Below are 23,075 nucleotides of genomic sequence, written 5' to 3' on the forward strand. Positions count from 1 at the left end.
GGTATGGATCTTATATGAATTCTTGGTAATCATACAAGGATAATATATGATTTCCTTGGTTTCAAACATGGATCGTACTAAGAAATCAAGTATGGACAGTATGAAATCATATATGATCCTTGTTTGAAACCAAAGAAACTTCAACCCGGGGGTGGACTATTGTCTGGACTTTTTCAGAGCAATTTCGAACGAAAGCAAGGAAAAAGTTTTCGACTATACCTTGAGTTCTCCCCATCACAACTTGAGTTATCCGCCACCTCACACGAAACTTTGAAAAGTTACTAAGTTTTCTACAGTGCCGCAGAGAACGTATAAAATATTGTACGGCTCCGAATTGTTAGAGCCCTATTGTTTTATACGGAACCGTAGACAGATTATGTAATCACTAATTAATGCCTATCTCTTTAAGTCATTTTTCGTTACTTTTTGGCACTGTATATAACTTTTACACCTCTGAAAAACAACAAAATATTCGAATATGGCCGTATAAAGTTTTGTTAGATTTCTTAGATGGTTTTTTCAACATTTATATTGTTCTGCAAGTACGCCCTACTGTCATAAAATTTTACCTCACAACATTTCTAATTTACATTTCTACAAAATTTAGTACGGACCCTTATAAAACCAAACCATTTTTTGGAAGCCTTTTAAGGTATTGTTTTCTAAAAACATTATTCTCTGAGTACTCCCAAACTGTCATAAATAATGAGCTCGTTCAATCAGGCCTCCCGTAGGTTGGTAGCAGAGCAAATCAGCGCTGGATCAGTCTAAAAACTTTCTGTTTTTTAGGATGGCCAGTACTCTGATCATCTCACTATTTTCACTGGCCAGTCAGATTTTTGAGTAAAATTTACTTGATGAAAAGTAATATCTTCAGCTTAACTCCGCCAACAAGGTTTGCTTTATATCCGATTCGAACTTCCGCGTGGGTACTTGTGACATTTAATTTGCGCACCAAGTCGTAACCACTGAGCTAAATGGGCTTTTTGGTAATTGCCTGCAAACCAGCTTAAATATAAATAGTGTGTATACTACTATATTGATTACCAGTTATAAGCTACCAAAAGGATGACTTTCTCCTGCTCAGACTTAATTTTGCTGTTTGAATAATTTTCAGACTATACATGATAAGTTTAATCTGGGCGAACTCTATGACCTCAATATAATCGTAATGAAGAAATACTGCACATAAAGAAACTTAAAACTTTCTGGAGATACCATGTTTCATAACTGAATGAAGTGTTTGCTCTTTAAATGGGCTGGTTCAGCGCTGAAAGGCTCTGCGACTCAATTCCGGGCTACACTAGTTGCAGGGCTTACCTGGAAGTTGGTGGCAGAGCAAATCAGCGCTGAATCAGTCTAAAATCATTCTCTTTTTTTAGGATGGCCAGTACTCTGATCATGTCACTATTTACACTGGCCAGTCTGATTTTTGAGTAAAATCTCCTTCTTGAAAAGTAATATGTTTAGCCTAACTCCCGCCAACAGGGTTTGCTTTTTATGCGATACGAACTTCCGCGCTGGTACTTGTGACATTTAATTTGCGTAGCAAGTCGTAACCACTGAGCTAAATGGGCTTTGTGGTAATTGCCTACAAACCAGCTTTAATATAAATAGTGTGTATACTACTATATTAATTACCAGTTGTAAGCTACCAAAAGTATGCCTTTCTCGTGCTCAGACTTAATTTTGCTGTATGAGTAATTTTCAGACTATACAGGATAAGTTTAGTCTGGGCGAACTCTATGACCTCAATATAATTACAGTGAAGAAATACTGTACATAAAGAAACTTAAAATATTCTGGAGCTACCATGTTTCAGAACTGAATTAATGTTTGTTCTTGAAATATGCAGGATCAGCGGTGAAAAGCTCTGCGACTCAAGTCCGGGTAATTAAGTTTAGCTAAGTGTAGCAAAAATACAGCCTTAAAATGATACCTTAAAATGTTAGCACCACCGTGTACGGTGCCGTAGTAAAGTTGATAGGAACTTTTTGAGACTTTTACGGTGCCGTACTATGGCCCTGTACCAAATTTTTCCATAGATTTTTCCAAGGTCGATTAACCTGGGATACGTAAAAACTGTGAATAATGGGGATTCTGGGCTCTAGCGCTCTACAATTTGTGTTGTCATAATATGCGGTTAAGACAGTGAGACGCTGAGACTTGGTGTTGGCTTGTTCGTTGATTGATAAAATTGATCTGAGAGAGAGGTACATTACATACTAAATACACTCTTTGCAACGATTTTATTGTCATAATTACTTGTCTCTATGTAAGGAAATGGTTGTTTAATTCTCTCATATTCAGTTTCATTCTGAACTTGATGCTGCACGCAAACACGAAATCAACAAACCAAATTTGCATAGCCCGATTTTTGTTCGGTGAAAATGTCAGGAGCTTGAAATCAAACTCTTTGAACGCTGAGAGAAATTCGGTTATTTTGTTGTACCGAATAAAAAAAGACAAATCAAGCCGCCATCAGAAGAAAAACAGACTGAACGGTCATAACATATGCTGAGCAAAAAAAACAACACCAAGAAAAACATACAAATCATCAAAAACCTTTATTATAAGAATGGGAAAGAGGCAAGCAGAACTGCTAAAAACCGCTTGCCAGAGAAAAGCTCATAAAAAGAAAAAGAAGAATAAAGATCTTCGACAAAAATAAGGACACTGGGACCGTGGAAAACAGAAAGACTGAGATAAATAAACAACCACTAAATATATAAGAGAAAACTGTAATTCATATAGATTTGCAATGAAAAAATTGATAACTGCAAAATTGACAGTACTGAAAAATGTACTACAAACCATCCTTCTAAGTGCACATCGCACAAAACAAAGGCTGGAATTATTCAAGAATTGAAACAAAAACGTTTGCGAGAAACCCAACTCTGTCTCAACACTTCAAGTATTGAATATAAAGAAAAAGTAATCAATAGCTGTTGGAGTATACACTCTAGAAAGTAAGTTGTGATCATAAGATGGAGCTTGAAACGATAGCTCAATATAAGAGAGCATAGTAAGCCTCTCGCAATGTGGACCAGTTGGCTCAGTGGAGAGCACAGGATTGCAATCAATTAAGAAATTGTGGGGTCGCAACCCGCAAAGGTCCCAAACTTTACTCTCACTATAATGGTGTTGACATTGAATCAACATAACGAGCAAAGAGTTGCTCTAATAATAGCCAATAGCCCTGTTATAGAACCTATAACAACTCGTCATAGAAACAACTAAAATGGAAAACTAAAATATCGAAAACCGCGAAGCAAGGTACAAAGGATGCAAATTGCTGTGGAATTTTTTCTTGAAAATCTTGAAAACTTTGTAGAAGAGACTATGCTAAAATAGAAACTCAGAAATATGCTTAGCAAAAGTTTATCCCATCGATGATGCGATAAAATAAGAAAAGACAGCAAGCGCAACCATCCAAACAAATGAGAGGGAAGAATATTCAGAACAAACAGAAATATAAGATTAATGTAGATATAACATTCAATTTCACGAAAAAAACAGAGAAGCAACGAAATCAATGGTGAGACCATATAAATTGAGCTTAAGTAGAACGAATACAAGATAAATACCAATCTACATACGAGAAGCAAAAAAACCAAATTCTCAACAAAAATAACAAATTTTTACCAACAACGAAAACACTTTCTCATATATGTCACACAGACATTGTGGTTTTTAACCTCAAAACAAAAAAATTTTCAATGACTGCTAGTTAAAATCAACTTTAAAGCAACATCCAAATCCTCGAAATCATTGAAAATGCATCCCTACCAAATACCCGTTAAAATATAGACCTCACGGAAAAAAATATAAAATTGCTCAACTGGAAAAAATGAGGTGTACAAATAGGCTCTCTGACATAGATTTTTAGATTTGCACTGTAAATTTTGTCAAAAATTACTTCAATTGACTCTAAATACAATACCATAGCCGGTAGATTGCCAGAAAAAAGCAGCCGTTGATGCGCGAGACGCACATAGGGAAACAGAACAAAAAAAGAGATAGAAATTGACTAAACTTTTTCCTTAGTTTCAAAAATTGTTCTAATTCACTGTGCAGTTTCAGTTAGATTCCAATCCTATACTTACTTCACTTCTGAACTGAAGAGTATTAAGCTTAGTACCAATATCAGCTAGCAATCTCTCTACTTAACTTTTATAACCTAATGCAAAAAGAATTGAGGACCGGGCTTTATCGGTTTATCCCGTTTCTTTTGATTTTTCTCTTTTGAGTTTGACCGGAATCACTAAACTACGTGTTTCAATGTTTGAAAAAAATTTAAATTTCATTCAGTTGAAACAGTGTGTGAAGCAATTCAGAAGTCTACGTGAATTTCAACGTGAAAGTCGTGACTTATCTAGAGCGAAAACGTTATCAAAAGGTAAAGCGAATTAAAAGTCCTAACGTACAACTCAAAGAATTTTCATAGACTAAACAAAAAACTAGACCTAGAACGGACTATGAGAGAATTGGGAAAACTATTTTATAGAAATCAGATCAAAAAATAAAAAAGGAGAAAATCAATGTCAGAATGCCGCATGTGAACAAAAAACCACTAGCCAAAAATGCAAATTTGGTTCAAACAAAAAAATTAGGCCTAGAATGAACTATGAATGGATTGGAAAACCATTTCGAAAAAAATCCAATCCAATAAAGTCGAAAAAACAGTAAAAATCAAAGTGAAATTGCCGCATGTGAACAAAAAACTACTAGCGAGAAAGCGAACTTTTGTTCAAACACCGCTTTCTCACTCTACTTTAAACTTAGAGCGATAAAAATTCACGCCGCAAAACTACTCGCTTATCGCTCCTTTTCCTGTTTTGGCGTGACCAAAATCACTACTCCAATTTGACTTCAAAAATCGTGAAACTGTGTGAACAGATCTTAAAAAAAGCGCTCCAATACAATTCAAATTCTTTGAATTGTAAAAAAAGGAGAGCGCCTAAATATTAGCCGTTTGAGAGGCTGACGGCTGCTATTAATCAAATTTCAAAAATGTTGCAGACTAAAAGAGAAAAATATACAGCTGTACTGATATATTAGCAATATACAGTGAAAACCGAAAAATACAACCTATTGCACTATTAAATTCAGTTAAAATTATGTACAAAAGCAGTTTGGAAACTGCATAAAAAGCTCTCAAATAAGCAGCAAATTTAAATTTGTGCGTCGTCGATAACTGCATCTGTTAATAAAATTTGCTGAGCTAAAAAGTTTGCAACCAGAAAATAAATGAAAGGGCTACAAGTTGACATATTTTTTGTTTTGCAAAGACAAAAAACAGTTAAAAGTATAAAATTTTATTTCCAAGCGTATACAAAAAATGCCGAAATGAGTAAAATAGAAAGATCTAACATGATTTGATTAGTTGAGATTGACGTCTTCTAAACTTTTGTGTCATTTTGGTGTCCTTTTTTGAGAAATAGTGAGCACGTGAATTTAAAAAATGATGAAATTAAAAACATGCTATTGTAGCTCAAAAATCTGATCTTGTCATGTTTGTTCTTGTTGAAGCGAGAAAAATATATTCAGCGTTTTTCGTTTCTATCTTATTTATTGTAGAGAAGAGTTGATGCAGAACTGTGCGAACTGAGTGATTTGAAACCATTTTGAAAAGTAGGGGATTACCCGCTTACTCAGCATACAAATATTGAACAACATTGAAAACGCTGAGTTATTTTTGTTGTCTGAAAACATGACTGACACTTACTCGTTCTGTGTTAAATAATCAACTTTCACTTTTCAAATACAAAGAATTATAGGTGTTTTTTTATAAAAGCATTTAGAAATTTTGTTCTATAAATGTGATATTGTTCAACATCCCTTGCACAAAAACAGAAACATCCCTTCCTACTTATTACAATTCAAAGAATTTGAATTGTATTGGGGCGCTGTCTTTTTTTTAAGATCTGTTCACACATTTTCATGATTTTTGAAGTCAAACTGGGGTGGTGATTTTGGTCACGCCGAAACAGGAAGTGGAGCGAAAAAGCGAGTGGTTTTGCGGCGTGAAATTTTTTAACTCTAATTTTAAAGTAGAGTGAGAAAACGGTGTTTGAACAAAAATTCGTTTTCTCGCTAGTGGTTTTTTGTTCACATGCGGCAATTTCACTTTGATGTTTACTGTTTTTTCAATTTTTTGGATCGGATTTTTTTTCTAAATGGTTTTTACAATCCATTCATAGTTCAATTCAGGTCTAGTTTTTTGTTTAGTCAATGAAAATTCTCTGAATTGTACGTCAGGACGTGTCCTGCTATGTTTTTGCTAAGATCTGTTCACACATTTTCATGATTTTTGAAGTCAAATTGGAGTAGTGATTTTGGTCACGCCGAAACAAGAAGTGGAGCGAAAGAGCAAGTGGTTTTGCGGCGTGATTTTTTTTGCTCTAAATATAAAGTAGAGTGAGAAAACAGTGTTTGAACAAAAATTCGCTTTCTCGCTAGTGGTTTTTTGTTCACATGCGGCAATTTCATATTGATTTTTACTGTTTTTTCGACTTTATTGGATTGGATTTTTTTTCGAAATGGTTTTCCAATCCATTCATAGTTCATTCTAGGCCTTTTTTTTTGTTTTTGCATTTTTGGCTAGTGGTTTTTTGTTCACATGCGGCATTCTGACATTGATTTTCTCCTTTTTTATTTTTTTGATCTGATTTCTATAAAATAGTTTTTCCAATTCACTCATAGTCCGTTCTAGGTCTAGTTTTTTGTTTAGTCTATGAAAATTTTTTGAGTTGTACGTCAGGACTTTTAATTCGCTTTACCTTTTGATAACGTTTTCGCTCTAGATAAGTCACGACTTTCACGTTGAAATTCACGTAGACTTCTGAATTGCTTCACACACTGTTTCAACTGAATGGAAATTAAATTTTTTCAAACATTGAAACACGTAGTTTAGTGATTACGGTCAAACTCAAAAGAGAAAAATCAAAAGAAACGGGATAAACCGATAAAGCCCGGTCCTCATTTTTTTCCTCGTTTTTTTTTCTAAATAGTTTTTTCAATCCATTCATAGTCCGTTTTAGGTCTAGTTTTTTTAGTCAATGAAAATTCTTTGAATTGTACGTCAGGACGTACGTCAGGACCATGGCATGGTATATGCCATGGTCCCAATCATTCAGAATGTAATGATGCGAGTGCCTATAATGCAACAGGTCTTCTGGTATAAGTTAGAACAAAATCTTATTTACCCGGACGCCAGGAAGCGTGCACCCGATTACTGGGCAGGAGGTTGAGGCGGAGTAAAATTTTGTTGTAATGTAATTAGAGAACCGAAGGGTAAACATAACCGACTAACCGTCGGAAGAATTGCTCTTGAACGACTAGTGGGAGCTCTAATCAATTGCAGCCTGTTTCAGTCGGGGGGAGCCTAAATGGGATTAAGAAGTTCTATAGTGGGCTTCAAATAACCACATTAGAGGTTAACATATACCACTATTAAGATTTAAAGTAAAAAATGACACCAGTTTCGGCGCACTTTTCTTTCGAATTTTAGTAATAAATTGCCGCCAATTGAGTTCAGCTGCTTGAAATTGTGATTGAGAGGGAATTTCAGATCACGCGAAATGCAAAAAGTCAAGGGCGTAAAAGTCACTCGAAAAGTCATAATTGTCAAGCGAAAATTTTGCATAAAAAAGACACACACGTTTACATTAATTGCTATGAACTACGTTCAAGAGCAATTAAAAAGTGTTTTTAAAATTGAAGTTAAGAGTTCAATTTTTCAGCATAGCAAAATAAAAGTTTTCTTCATAAAAATACACTGGAGCTGAAATAAACCGAACGTCTCCGTCTCCGATAGCGAAGCAGCTCATCATTTATAGGGGTTTGATTCAAATGTCAAAAGTTAGATTTCTTGGAGAGATTGAACTTGGACTTTCACTTCTTTGAGTCAATGTTGAATCTTTCAAATTAAGCTCTCTGCCTCGAAGAATAGTGAACGATGAAATAGATTGCGTATTTCAAAGTTTACTGAACTGACAATAAATTGTGCCCGATAATATTCTTGCATGATATGCTTACTCATTTCATGGCTATTGAGATCATTTTCGGGTTTCTTATAAACTGTTAGCCATCAGACATCGTTGCCCATCGCATTTTTATTAAGTTTAAAGTAATAATCTCTGTTCAAATAGACAGATCTGATCAACGGTTTTATTAAAAAGTAGATTGTTAACATTTTCCGCATTTTGGTTGATTATTCAGTTTTCAGCTATGCAGAAAAACTTGTAATTTTGAACATCAATAAGATAGTCTGAGCTATGATTTCGATCAGGTCCCATTTTTTTTTCCAAAAAACAAAATAGACCATATGAACAAAACTAACCCTGATTACCAGCTCGGATCAATTTATTGAGGTTCGAAATGCTTCATCTTGCAAACCCAGCTAATTACGTGGACGTTCAGTTGTCTACTAATGAATACTGGAAAATGATTTTATATACATTATGCAGCTAATTATACTCTTGATAAAAATTTTCATAATGTCAATAAAAAGTACTTCAATAAATTTAATCAAAAGTGGTCACTCACCCTGATAGCCCAGATTAGCGTACATTTCGTAGCCCCTGAAAAAATTGTAATGTTAGGAAATCTACACATTATTATGCTTTTCAAAACAAACTATACTTGAAACATAAGATATGAACATAATATAATATCTGAAAAAAGTTCTATTTGTCTATTTTTCTAATGATTTGTTTGTTTTGTTTCACAAGAGCATATTAGCAGCAAAAATGAAGCTATGACAACAATTCCATGTAAGCTGGTTCATCAATTCAAAACCTTTACAATCTTTTTATATAATTAAAATTTACTTGGAAATTGAAAAACAGATCTGTCAGAAATAAGGAAACGATGAAAAAAGAAAAGTAAAACAAGCAGGACAAGTACTGAATCAAAAACTAAAATATAGCCAGCAGATTACTGGAAAATATTTGCCACTGACGCGCTAGAAGCTCATCGGTATTGAAACAAAAAAAAAGAAAGATTGAAATTGAAATTTTTTTCTAAATTTCACAAATTGTTCTGTGCAGTTTCAGTTAGATTCAAAATATATACTTACATCAGCTTCTAAACTGAAAGGTGTTAAACTTAAAAATAATATCAGCTAGCAATCGCTCTAATGAACTTTGATAATCTAATTCACAATGATTTAATGACCGGTTAATCCCGTTCTTTATCGGTTAATCCCGTTTCTTTTGATTTTGATCTGTTGATATTGACCGTACTTACTATTTTGCGTAATTCAATGCGTGAAATAATTTAGAATACATTTTCTAAAAAGTCAGATAAAAAATTTTAAAAACCACAATATCAATGTCAAAATGCCGCATGTGAAAAAAAAACACTAGCGAGAAAAAGAAATTTGGTTCAAACAAAAAACTAGGCCTAGAAGGAACCATAAATGGATTGGGAAAACCACATAGAAAAAAATTCTATCCAAAAAATTGAAAAAAACAGTGAAAATCAAAGTGAAATTGCCACATGTGAACAAAAACTGAATTTTTGTTGAAACACCGTTTTCTTACTCTACTTTAAAAATAGAGCGAAAAACTTTCACGCCGCAAAACAACTCGCTTTTTTGCTCCACTTCTTGTTTCGGCGTGACAACAATAACTACTCCAATTCGACTTCAAAAATCATGAAAATGTTCAAACAGATCTTAAAAAAAGACAGCACCCCAATACAATTTAAATTCTTTGAATCTTAAAAAAAGAGAGTGCCTAAACAATAGCCGTTTGAGAGGTTAAAGGCGGTTATTAAAAGTTGACAAAAATCAAGATATATTTGAAAGCCTGTGTCGTCAGACTTAGAAAACCCCTTCACTAAATGCCAAAACCTTACCGCAGAAAATCATTCGAAAAATTTTAGAATTCAATGAATTCTCCTTATCAATTCTGATGGTTAAAAAGCGGACAATATATTTACCAATGTAGAAAAGATTTACAAAATAGCTTTACCATTACTAAGCCGGCGGTATCCTAGTCGATGAGAACATTAACTGAAAGTTGGAGCCAACACTTTAACTAAAATCAAGCCGATCATTGGGGTCAATAGAAAATGTTATTTTTGAGACCAAGCGCTAAGGCAACAAAGAAAACTGTGAAATTTTCCATGACTAAAAGACTATTTTTTGAGTGTCGGAAAAAAACGCTCTGAACTCAAACAACTGTTCGTATTCGTCTTTTTGTTATTAGCAACTGTTGAAATCTGCGATTATGGAGGTTAAGTGGTAAGACAGTAATAAGGAGAACAAATACTAACAAAATTTAAATTATTAAGTCGAAGAAAGTAATTGTCATGAACTGAAACGGTTAACTCAAATAATTAGGGCATCTTAGGGCATTATTGGGATTAAAAATAAAACGACAACAAAATGAAACATAGCCGGCAGATTGCCGGAAAACATCCGCGATAGACGCTTGTGGCCTTCCATGAAATGAAACAGCTAAAGAAATATGATTGACCAGACTTTTATACTCAAGAATTAGGGCATATACTTCTGGCACTACTTGAATGCACACTATTGATTTTTAGCTAATAATTGTTCATAAAAATTAAAGATCATTAAGTGATTTCAGAAGTCATTTTTTTAATAAGACAAGTCACGCAATTGATCTAAAAGCAGAACAAAGGACGTCACATACACAAATTTTAACTGCAAAGCAGTAGAAGTAACTAAAGTCATTTACAATGTCAATTCCAAGAACTCAGGTCTCAAGAATCATCGATGGAGACGACGAGTTAAAAAAAAACAAAGATATCCCCAATAATGACCGCTATCGCTTCGCGGCTATTAAAAATTAAAAAAGCAAAGAAAAAAACATAACCAACTAACGTCGGGCTAATTGCTCTCAAACGACCGGCGAGTGGTTGGCTTCGTCAGTAGCTATGCGCGGTTTAATGGGGCTAGCTTTAGCTTGATTGAACAGGCGTGAAGTGAGCCCAGATGGGGGTGGGATGGGGGTGCACTGGGGGCAACATTGGGGGGGGGGCAAGGGGGAACTGTGGGCGGCGCAATAACGGTAGGGGTTTTTTGGTTCAGTTACGGCCTGCGCCATGTAGAGGGGTGGGTATTGGATTTGAGGTGAAGTGAGAGGGGGCTGATGTGGGGGTCAACCACCCTACTGACCATAAGATTAGGTCTCCAAAACAGTTTACGTGAATCGCGTATTTGAGGACGAACAGTTAAATGGGACAGGCGAAAAATCATTCAAGCAAAAATAAGACCGACAGGACATCGTTTGCGAGCAATTAACAATCTTTTAAACCAATCTAATTTAGCAACCTATGACACTTGCACTTCATAATATTAAATGATAAGACAACAAAAATAATATATATATATATATATATATATATATATATCTCAAAAAATTCAAAATTTAATTCAAATTTCCGAGATCAAATCTTGCCAAATTCATAGAAACCACTAGCCATAAACTTGACACATCAAGGAAGTACATTTATGCCTCATTGTTAACCACTGAAAATTGTTTTATTCAAACTAAGTAAAAATACAACACAATAACAGAGAGAAAAAGCAAAAATTATTTGTTCACAGATAATTTATAACAACAAATAATACCAAAGTCATAAGAAGCTTTAGCTACCCTATAATGAATTCAAACAGTAGCAAATAGTTGCAATTAGAACAGATAAGTATCCTATCAATGGCGCTCAAGAGAAGAAAAAAATGTTTTCAAATCCACAAGAAAGGACTCCAATTTTTTACTCAAATTTTTTTACTCCACTTAAAAGGTAATTTAAGAAAAATTTGAGCTAAAAATCTACTTGCTTTTTTGCTACTTTTAATAATCCAGCTTTGCTCAAGTTTCCTCTCTGATTTAATTTCTCCATGACCTGAAATAGCAGAAATGAACGGATCTTTGAAAAACGTACCAGGAAGACTCGTGAATTGACTCAAAATTGGAAATCACTTAAGCTAAGCTTTGGAAAATGTTCTTTGGCTTCTAATGGTTTATTCTACAATTTTTTTTTTTGAGAAACTGAGAAAAACAAAAAGAGAAAAACACAATCTGGTAAATTTTTTCCTCAAATTTTTCCTCAAAAACAGAACTTTTGATACAAATTCTGTACGTGGTGAACTAATGCACAATAGAAATGCAAATTATTCCATAATGATTTTTGAAAATGTTCCGAAAAGGTTGTGAATAAAAAAATAAATTGGAAATGTAGTTACAATTTTTTCTGCACTAAACAGTTAAAAGAAATGAGATCACAAAAATTGATCTCAGGAACTTTTTTAGAACTTGTTGCGTTCAATCAGTGAATTGCAACACCCTCCGTAACAACATCAAACACCCGAAAAGCTCAAAAAAGCACAAATTAGTTTAAAAAATAGTTTTTCCATTTGTTTCTGTGGAAAATGGCCTCTCAAACTTTAACTTTCAAATGACCTCGGTAGTAACATGGCTCAAAAAGTAGATCCACAGAAGCAGATGATATGTAATTGAACTCGAAAAAGTATTCCACAACGCATGAAAATAGAAAAAGGGAGAAAACTTAAGAAAAGGGACAAAATTGTCGATAATTAATTATTTCTTGGATCTTTTCCGTTTGTTGCCCCCAACATCTTAGAGGATGCATATTATTTGTCATGTTTTTACATAAAGAATCATTACGTAAGGGCTGTGCAACTGGGGGAAGCATAACGTACTGGGGTGCCCAAACGGAAAATATTCCACAGTTCACCAATACGATCCAAATATTTTGAATTGTAAAAGGCAATACAATCATGAGAATTTGAAACAGTTGACTTTAATAATAAATAGTGCCGCTATTATGTGTCTGCACAAAATTAAATCCAAATGATTTCTCAAAGTGAATCAAGCTCATCAAATCATGGACTTATGGTAATGTGTTTTCAACTTTGGAATAACCTCGAGTCAGTTCCCTATTAAAACTATGCAAATGGGAAAAGAAATAGATTGGGCCCAGAACAAACTCTGATGTTTGTGTAATGTAATCAAGACTTCAACTCAACGTTAAATTAACACTTTATTCAAAACAAGGCGGCTCGTTAATGTGCGTTCGCACATGATGTTCCGACCCGAGCTCATCTGCATTTTTGACTTAATAGTCAACAAATGAAGAAATAGCAAAAAAAGATGTTTGAGCTTAAAACAATCGTTACGCAACATATCTACTAATTGAATTACATAATGCCATGCCTTATTAAAGCGCAAATGAGATCTGACCTGAAAGAGACTACGAGATTAAAAAAAAAACAACCAAAAAAATTTGCAAAAACAAAAACTTCACGGCAAAAACTGAATATCTAAATTTAAAAGCACATAGTAACAACGTCAAAATGCAGTCAGATAAAACCTTAACTACTCAAATTTAATTTCTCCTAACTATACAGCGGACGGAAAGTTTTCTTAATGAGACTATGTTACAAGTCAGCAAAGAGAACGGTCAATGAGGCGAAATTCAAAATTTAATCAATATTTTTTAAACCAAGAAATTTCAAAAGTCACTACAAAACCAAAAGTCCTTTTGTTTGGGCAGTTTAATCCTTAGAAACGAACTAAAGAAAAACCTTAAAGATTAAAAACGATTTGCGAAAACACAAGCTATTGCTACCATTAAAATCATTAGCTAATATCTGAATATTTTGTCTTTTTATTTCAATTCTTATTTCTACTAATTCAGCTGCAGGAATTATACTGAGAGATTAAATAAGTTTATATGGACCAAATTTGTAAACCATTGGGATCTGTTACTACGCGATTGTTCTGAAAGAAGAGAAAAAGATGCACAAAAAATGACCACTCAAAAAACGTTTATAAAAACGCAAAATGTCCAACAAACAAAGCATCGGTGACAAATAAAATCAGTAGACATGTTATTTTTTGAAATACAAAAAATTGGATGTGACCCCTCATTGATGACAATAAGTTACAATTTGAGGAAAAGAACAACAAAAACTGAAAAAAAAATGAAAATGTTTGAAAATGTATATCATAAACTTTAAGACTGAGGACTAGAAACTTTCTAATTGATTCGGGTAACATCATTAATGCAATCCTCAATTACAAGCAAGTTTTGTCAGCAATTTACGGCTACCTAAAAAACAAAAACAGGCGAAAACAACAATTTCAAAAAAAAATTGAGAAAGAAAAGTGTCGAAGGCATTGAAAAATACATTTTTTACGAAAAAAAACTTTTCCATGTTCAATAAATTTTTTAACAGAAATGTTCTTCTTCTATTTCAACAATGTAGTTCCGAAAACTCAAATATGAACAAAAACACTAGAATCACGAAATTTTTGAGAAAACTCGTAGTATCAACGCCATAAATTTCATTAGCTTTCAACGGAATCAACTAAATACGCTAAATTATGCCTCCATGGGACAGCAAGTTTGTTGGCCACTCATATTTGTTCAATAAGACCTTACAACAGGTCACTAAAGATGAAAACAACAACAAAGAGAGGCAATAACCAAAAATTCAATAGAAAAAAGCCAGAAGAAAGTCGAAGCAATTTATCTCATAAGTTCTTCTCTGAAAACTTATATATGATCGGTTGAACGTCTTCCCCAATTGAATGGGAACTATCAGTATCAGTATCAAGATAATGTGATAAAAGTTCAAAAGGTTCCAAAAATAAGAAAAAGAACACGAAAATTTATAAAAGAATATATGAAAACTCGTGGCATTTAAGCTTTAAAACTAATAGTTAGAATATGATAACGCTACCCAGATCAAATTTAGCTGCACTAGAAAAAAACGGGATCCTGTAACAGTCCACTTAATCCCTAAGACTGACTCACAATGCACGAGAAAAAGTTTAGAATCGGTTCATCTTCGAAAAAATTTTCGAAAAACTTTAAAGTCTTAACAGTGATTATACTCAAAAACTTTTAACGGAGGTCAATAACTACGCTCAGAAATGACACGAAGGCAAACACAAAATTTTCTTCATGCTTTAATCAATAGGAGATAACAATCAGTCTTAAGTCTATGAAAACAACTACAAAAACAGGCGAAAGCCAAAATTCAGGTGAGAAGTGCGAGAAGAAAATTTCGAAGCCATTTAAACCATTAGTTTTTCTCTAAAAACTTTAACTGTGATCCACTGAATGTCTTTTCCAAGCCAATTTGATTAGAATAAATTTTGGATAATGTGTAGAATATTTGGATAATAAGTAACCAAAGTAAGAATTCAAAAGTAACCAATAATACAAAAATATCCAAAACTTTAAATTTTGAATTTTTGTGTTATTGAAGTCATATAATCAATAGTTAGAATATAAAACCGCCAACGAAATTGTTTGTGGTTTCAGTAGAAAGCAAGTGCGTTCTGTCAATACTGACACTGACTAACAGTTCACAAAAATTTTAAGATTGGTTAATGTTCAAAAAAAATTTCGAAAAATCGTTTTTAATTTCTTAACAGCCATCAAGTTCAATAGATTCCAAAGGAAGTAAATAACCACGCTCAAATAAACTCCAATAGGAATATGAGGATGTTTGTCATTCATAGGTGATCAATAAGACATCACAACAAGTCTTATGACTATGAAAACAACAACAAAAAACAGGCAAAAATCAAAAATTCAGTAGAGAAGTGCGAGAAGAAAATGACGAAGCCATTTGAAATCATAAGCTTTTCTCTGAAAATTTTATCTGTGATCCACTGAATGTCTTCTGAAAGCCAATAGGAGTTGTCAATTTAAGGATGATGTGATAAGATTTCAATAGTAACCAATAATACGGAAATATCCAAAGAATTTTAAAATTTTTTGAAATCTTGTGTCATTGAAGTCATATTACAAAAAATTAGAAGATAAAACCGCCAGCTAGATCAAATTTGATTAAAGTAGGAGGGAAGACGGTGCTGTCATTTCAGAGACTGACTTACAGTTCACGATAATAAGTTAAGGATTGGTTAATGTTCAAAAAATTTTCGAAAATTATTTTTAAAGACTTAACAGCCATTATCTGTCCACTCATTGCACTAGATATGCTCAATTAAATCTCATTACGGAATATATTGCACTATTAGTCAATGATTTGATGCCATAAAATTCCAAAAAATTAGTAAAACCTCAAAAAGAAATTCAAACTTTCATTTAAAATTACGAAAACTCGGAGTCGAATTACAAAAACATATGAGCAATTTCTTGAAAACGATATTTTTGTTCATTGGGCTTCATTCGACTCTATGGGAGGCTTGTCACTAACGAAAATTCGATTAGAAAAGTGACTTGTCTCTAGGTGACTTAAAAAAGCAAAAAAAAAACGCATAAAAGTTTTATAAAAAAAAGCTCTTAAATATATTTCGATTTTTTTTGATATTGAAGCTCCCTATGAGACCAGAACTAGTCTTTTTATAGCCTTTAGTCTATTAGGAAAACGAAATTGTTTCATTTTTGGCAAGAAATTTGTGTTTGAAATACTATTTTTATGGAAAATATGTTAACTTGAAGAAAAATCACAGTACAAGTGAACAAATACCCCGTGTTCACACAAAATTTCAATCCTCGATAACTCCTCAAAAAAAACGAAAATCAAAAAAATCTTTTTAATTTTGAATTTACGATGGACCAGTATTTTAATGATACCACTCGCATTTATCTGCGATGAATATTTCGATCGGCCAAAATTGACTGAACAAAAAAAACCATTTGAGTATATAGTTCCTCCCCCCCCCCCAGAAGTGGGGTCGGAACAACAAACTTAGCTAGACAGAACAGTATAACCAGAGATAGCATGTTAGAAAGTAGCCATGGACTTCTTTCATCTCAAAATTATTAACTGGAAATCAATTGTTTATGTAAACGCCCAACCATTAGCTTTACCCCTGTCTATAATTTCGAAAACTGCTTCGAAAAAAAATCGCTCCAGAAACGATGAGAATCATTATTAAAAATTTGGTTTTGTTATGGTTCTTTAGACCAAAATGAATTAAAATTCCTATAACTATTTTTTACTGAACGTTTTCAGCGGAATTAAAAACGTTTTTAAATTTTTGCTGGTAATTGATTTTTATTTGAAACTATGAGCCCAACCGATACCTTAGACCATTATTACCACTTCAAAGACAACTCTACCAATGATAAACGCTAAACTGTGTTTAGAGCTTCTGAAAACTTCTGCAAGTTTCTTTTAAACAAACATAGGAAGACAAGTCCTCAAATACAATCAAAAGAATTGAATGAATAACTCAGAACTACTGTATCTAACCAGCAGATCAATTGAACTATGCTAGCCATAAATACAAATGGTCCCTTAATTTGAGAAACTAAATTGATCAAATTAAACAAAATTATAACTATTGCTAAACGTCTTGAAGCTTTCACTCTGAAAGCCAATTTTGATCAATTTATATATACCCACCAACGCATGCATAAACTTTGAAAGAGGTTCATTGTCCACTAAAGATAGAAACACTAAAGCATGGCAAATATATTTGTTAAAAAATTGAAGATTAAAAAATTTATTAAGAATTTCTAAAGTTTGCAATTTGAGTATGATCCAACCAATTTTTTGTCTCTCGGTTCAGAAAATCCCCTTTAATAATTAAGAATTTTTTGGCCCTTAAAGATCAATAAAAACACAAAACAACAAAAGTTTTTTTAAAAATACGAAAACAACTGCACTTTTTTATTAATGTTGCTGTAATTCGAGATATCAGTATCATCAGAATATCTTTAAAAAAACATCAATGTCCTATAAAGATCGATAAACTTGGAAAATATAGTTTTCAGAGAATTTGATTTGAAAAAAATTTCAATTTTATTCAAAATATGATAATAAAATTTTGAAAACCATCCAATGCACTTAGCGCCTATGCAGTAACCTATTAACAGAATCCAGAGGGGGATTCTTGGCCCCAGGGGGTTACAAGATTAAAAAAACAACGATGCGCCTATTTATTATCAAACAACAGAGGATGTTCCCTGGCCTCTGGGGCTGGAGAAACTCAAAATATACAAAAACGCTCAAAAATCAAAAAACTTGAAAAAAAAAGCAAATTTTATAAAAAAAATTTTAAAAATTTTATGATAACTAAAAGTTCAAAACCACTGCATTACAAGGACAAGATATGCTGTATTCTATCATCAATTAGTACAGGGGATTTCAGGGCCATCGAGGCCGGATACACTAAAAAATTACCAAATTTTTTGAAAAAAAAATTTAAAAAAATGAAGTTTTTATCAAAGAATCGCAATATTTGCTGATTTTTCAATGTTCAAAACCATTCTATTGCCACAAAAAACTATACAATAACCCTTTTATCAAACGGTAGAAGAAGTTGCTTGGTACCTGGGAATTGAGAAACTTATAAAATGACATAAATTTTAAAAAACTTTGTCGTTTTGAGTTTTCATACTTGAAGTACCGAAACATATAGCTCATTAAATGGTCAAAATATGTTATTATATTGTACAGAAAACATTATGATCTCTGACAAACATCAATTCAAGTTTAATTCAAAACGTGAAAAACTGCACACAAATTCTCCTAAATATGACCTTTTAACCTTGAATTAAGTTCTTCCCAGCTGCTGCATCAATTCAAGCTTTTGAAAGTCTATTAAATCCAGCTATGAGCCTCTCATGAAAGTTAATGCCCTCTAGAAATTTATGGTTTATTCGGTTTTGATAGATTAAATTCATGAAAAAAGTGTGTATAAATCTCACAAAAAAATTAAAATGACAGATCACCAATACAATCCAAATTCTTTGGATTGTAATAATCTGTTTCGTACATTAGGGCTTACAAAACAAAACATTGTGCCTAAAAACTCAAACTTATGTATACCAATAAAAATACGCCCATTAAAACTATTCATGCCGAGTGCACTTTTATCTTCACATTATTAAGTTGAACAAATTTAGCTGACTAAATTCCACGCTCCTCTCATCAAAATCTTCCGCAAGTGATCAAATGAAAAGACAACTTTTATTTAAAAATTTTAACAAAGATTTTTTGTTTTCACTTTTTGATACTTAACGAGAAAAAACTTTAGAGAGCGTAACAACGTTGATCTCCGTTGCTTTCTTCTGATAATGAATTGTGGAATCGAGCTCGAAAGAGCTCATAGAAGAAACGGGTTTTTCCATTTTAGCCACTTCCCCCAAAAATTGTTGCCACGAATTACAGGCGTTCACTGGTATCAATTTTTTGAGAAAATTTACTCCATATTAGCAGAATTTACTTTGGATATGTTAGTGAATGCTGCGCGTTAATTATATTTTGAACTTCGCAGACAAAAGTGCAGTGCCCTACTCTATGGAAATTCCTGGTTGTGTTTTTCACTTTTAAACTGGAAGTTGAAAATCAAGAACTTTTTCCACCGCATAATATGTTTGATGGAAGCGCGCTCCTCAAAGATTTGTGCGGCAAACTAATTGATGTTTAATACCACAATTTATGAATATCAAAACAGCAAATCGTTAAATTGAGTGGCAAAAGGATTAAAAAAATAAAAAAACGATGTGAAATGCACTTAATCCGAACGTAAGTATTTTTCACACTTATTTGATCTTATTTATCATTTTGAGCCCCATAATTGCTTTGTGGAAACCACTTTCACAAAATATAAGCGCTTTCCGCATTGAACGGAAGTCGGCACCTGAAATCGCCAGACACTTTCTTTGGAGGTTCTTATTTCAGTACCGGTAGAATCTCGCAATGTTGATGGGGCACTATAAGTTGAAATACCACTAAGCTGGGGGATATAATGAGAAACTATTTGTGACAGGAAAATTAATAAGCAATAAATTGGTTTCACATTCACAACCATTAACCATTATTTGAGCATAATTCTTAAAGGTGAATTGCAAAAATTACTTTCATTTTAATTTCAGTGGTGCTTCGAACCCCCTCCTCCACTTTTTTAGAACTCTGAATGAAGAATCAGCTTACCCAAAGATGAATAAAGATATTGAATGTTGCTATTAGTTGCATAGACATTGCAGGTACACTTTGAGAAAGATATAACAAAACTCTTCGGAGAAATTGTTGCATGAACGTTGTCGTTTAATAAGATCATTAGCGGACAATCTTCATGAGAAGGGAATGTAAGTGAAAATATCGAAAATAAATTGCAAAAACAAAAAAAAATCAAAAATCAACTTGATCTGTTTAGGACCTGTTCAAATTATTTCAATGCTTTGTTAACTTTTTCTACGAATTTTAAGTTTCAACATATTTTAACATGGGGCATTTAAAAACGCAATAAATGCTGTATAATTATATTTCTGAAATTTTTAAAAAGATTTTGCTATTTGTTTTTAGTTTTTTACAGATATGCAAAAGTCTCAGTGAAACTTTAAGAGATACCCAAAAGAATCAACCATGAGATATCAGTACATGTGTGCAAGGAATATAGCAGATTTCTTTTCATCCCTTGAAAAAGTATTCAACCTAAGACTAACTTGCACCAATCCTCAAAACTTGTTTAAAAGTAGAACACAAAAAAAAACAAAATTCAGCTAAGTTATCTCTGGCATTTCAAAATTGTATGAAAATTTCTTGCCGCATCTTTGATTAAACCATCTGGAAAATAGGAAAATTTTCATTCCCAAGCATTAAAAAATTAATGTCAAGAAATCTACCGCTGTAGTGGTTAAATATTTCGTTACAGACCTCACATATAGCTATTACAAGCACGAAAGTTGAGTAAATTTTCTTCAGAAAGGTGCATCACAAATCATTTTGGTGATATAACTCTTCCATGACCTTATACCGAAAAAAACTTTCAAAATTTACTCGAGCCCAGCAATTTAGTTCTAATTCTATATCAATTTTTTGCAACCATTTATTCCAACAATTTGTTAACTAACCAGCCATCAATGTCGAAGCACGCAATGAAGTACATAACAAACGAGACACAAGCCAAAGATAACCCAACTACTATCAAAATCACTACCGTATCCATTAGAGCCAAATTTACAGATGATTATAGAATCTATCTACATGATCGTCAATTTCGGTTATAGAGCAATGTTTCAAATAATTTCTGATGATGCGTCACCAAAGTTTAATGTGGCACAAAATTTTGCGCTCATCTTCACTGGAAGGAACTTTCGATTCATTGTTAACATCGCTTAATTGACTTCTGTTATTTTGGGATCCGTTAATTGTTTGTTAAGTCAAAGTATTAGCGCAGTTAACTAATTTAGAGGGGCAGGAGTAACAAAAACAGTCAGATACTAAAACCTAGAGGCAGCTCAACTTAGTCAATAGTTTGCAATGAAGTCGTAGAAATGCACTTGAAACAACGTACGCAATAGAAAAATGACTGCACCGTGCATATGTCTAAGTTTCTTGCCCACTCAGCTGCCCCCTCAATCTATTTTTGTTAGCTATACTTTCTCTTATTCTCCCAATAACAAAATCTCATTTTTGACTCTTTTTAAATTGTTAACAATAGGCGCTTTATCTTCTGTTTCTCATAACTGAAGAAAACGGGTCTTTCCCATTATAGCCCCCCCCCCCACCCACCATAAAAATATAGCCCCTCCATTATGGTATAATTAACATGATTGGGGGGGCTATAGGTTATCTGACCACTAAGGTGGGGGGGTCTATAATGGGAAAGACCCAAGAAAACATTAGAACATAACTGTAGTGGCCTCTAAGCAACTGGAAAACACGTACGGAATACGCAATTAACATATAATTTTGCCACTCATTCGTCTCAGTTTCTTGCCCGCTTAATTGTCCTACTTGTTTGCCATCTTGCATTAGCAAATTCTCATTTTTGACTCATTTTTCGAAGTATCGACAAAAAATGCTTTATTATTTACCCGTCAATTCTCTAATACGCTTCTCTAATACGTCGATGGAATAGGTTAAAACAAAAATCATAGTCCCTCGAAGTGCAATCCTGTCACGGTAAGAAGTCCCTCGTGCACAAAAATAGATGCTCCAATATATATTTAGAGAACTACGATTGCAAGTACGAAGGGAAACAAAACCCGACACTGTGAAATGAGGCAATAAAAGTTGTTTTAATTAGACCATACAATCAATTTGAGAAAAAAAAACAATTTTCTCAACTTAAAATTTTTAAGTTAATCTCTGGAGAAATGGTTGAACAATACCATTCTGATAAACAAAAAAATCTTCAAAACATGCAACTCAACAAGAAATTTATAGCACAGAATTGACAAAAAAATAAAATGTGGATCGATTATTATGGTCGACCGCTTAATGGGCTTATAACTTTACGCCCCCAGGCGCACATGCTATCTTTTACATAGTAACGTGCAATATAACAACACAAAATTTGTAACGGGGGCGTAAAAAAAGTCTGGCGGGGCCGAAATAGAAAAAATCCAAAAATTTTTTTCCTTGTTTGACAGCATGTTAGTATGACAAAAGAGTTTCTCAAGATAAAAGTATTCTGATACTAAAGATGATTGAGGAGCACAAAAAAGTCAAAATTGGCTGCCACTCCAACCTGAAGTAGACGTTTTGACATAAAATTTGGAAATGAAAATAATTTTGAAATTTTTAGTCATCATAGTATTGTTCAAAATAGAAGTATCTTGGTTGTTATTAGGCGCTTTTGTCATCGATGTTTTTGATTTAAGTAATGAACCACAAGTTTTTTTTAATGATCATTGCTTTCTCTTGGCTTTCTATCTAATAATTTTTCGAGCCGTCATAATGTTACAGTTTAAATACGCACATATAACTACCAAGGTGAAATTACAAGCGTAATATCTCGGGTCAGTGCATAAATTTATTCAAACAATGAATTGATGGTCTGACGCAAGATCAATTTAGTCTCATTGCTGAGTGCAAGTTCCTATGGAACTAATATTTTAGCTTTAACTTAATTAGAGAATTAAAACGTACGGGTGTTTTCTTTGAGAGTGCAATAGTACGATTCTAATAGTGCCTGAGGGTGACTAAGTGTTAGAGCAACTAATTAACGCCAGAAACTTAGGTTCCTCATCGTTAATTATTCTCTAATTTGTTTTTCCTCAAACAAATTTCTGCAAAATTTTGGCAACCAATAGCTTGCCCACCATCTTTTGCTCAATTTGTTAGTTTTAAAAAATAT

General features: G+C 33.2%; 1 protein-coding gene across 2 annotated transcripts in view; it reads right to left on the reverse strand.

Moving 5' to 3' along the window:
* Positions 1-21,103, reverse strand: part of LOC142341039 (uncharacterized) — a 32,947-nt gene extending 11,844 nt beyond the window's left edge. The window contains exons 1-2 of one of the 2 annotated variants that reach the window (XM_075391872.1): positions 20,845-21,103; positions 8,551-8,585 (exon numbers count right to left, since the gene is read on the reverse strand). In XM_075391872.1, the coding sequence (XP_075247987.1) occupies positions 8,551-8,585; positions 20,845-20,939 (130 nt within the window). In that variant the 5' untranslated portion in view covers positions 20,940-21,103. Of the gene's footprint in view, positions 1-5,373; positions 5,445-8,550; positions 8,586-20,844 lie in introns of those variants that run through there. The other variant, XM_075391874.1, reaches the window with a different exon arrangement.
* Between the last annotated feature and the right edge of the window lie 1,972 nt (positions 21,104-23,075).

The sequence above is a fragment of the Convolutriloba macropyga genome, chromosome 6, assembly GCF_964194025.1.
Source record: "Convolutriloba macropyga chromosome 6, txConMacr16.3, whole genome shotgun sequence".
NCBI classification, from domain to species: Eukaryota; Metazoa; Xenacoelomorpha; order Acoela; family Convolutidae; genus Convolutriloba; species Convolutriloba macropyga.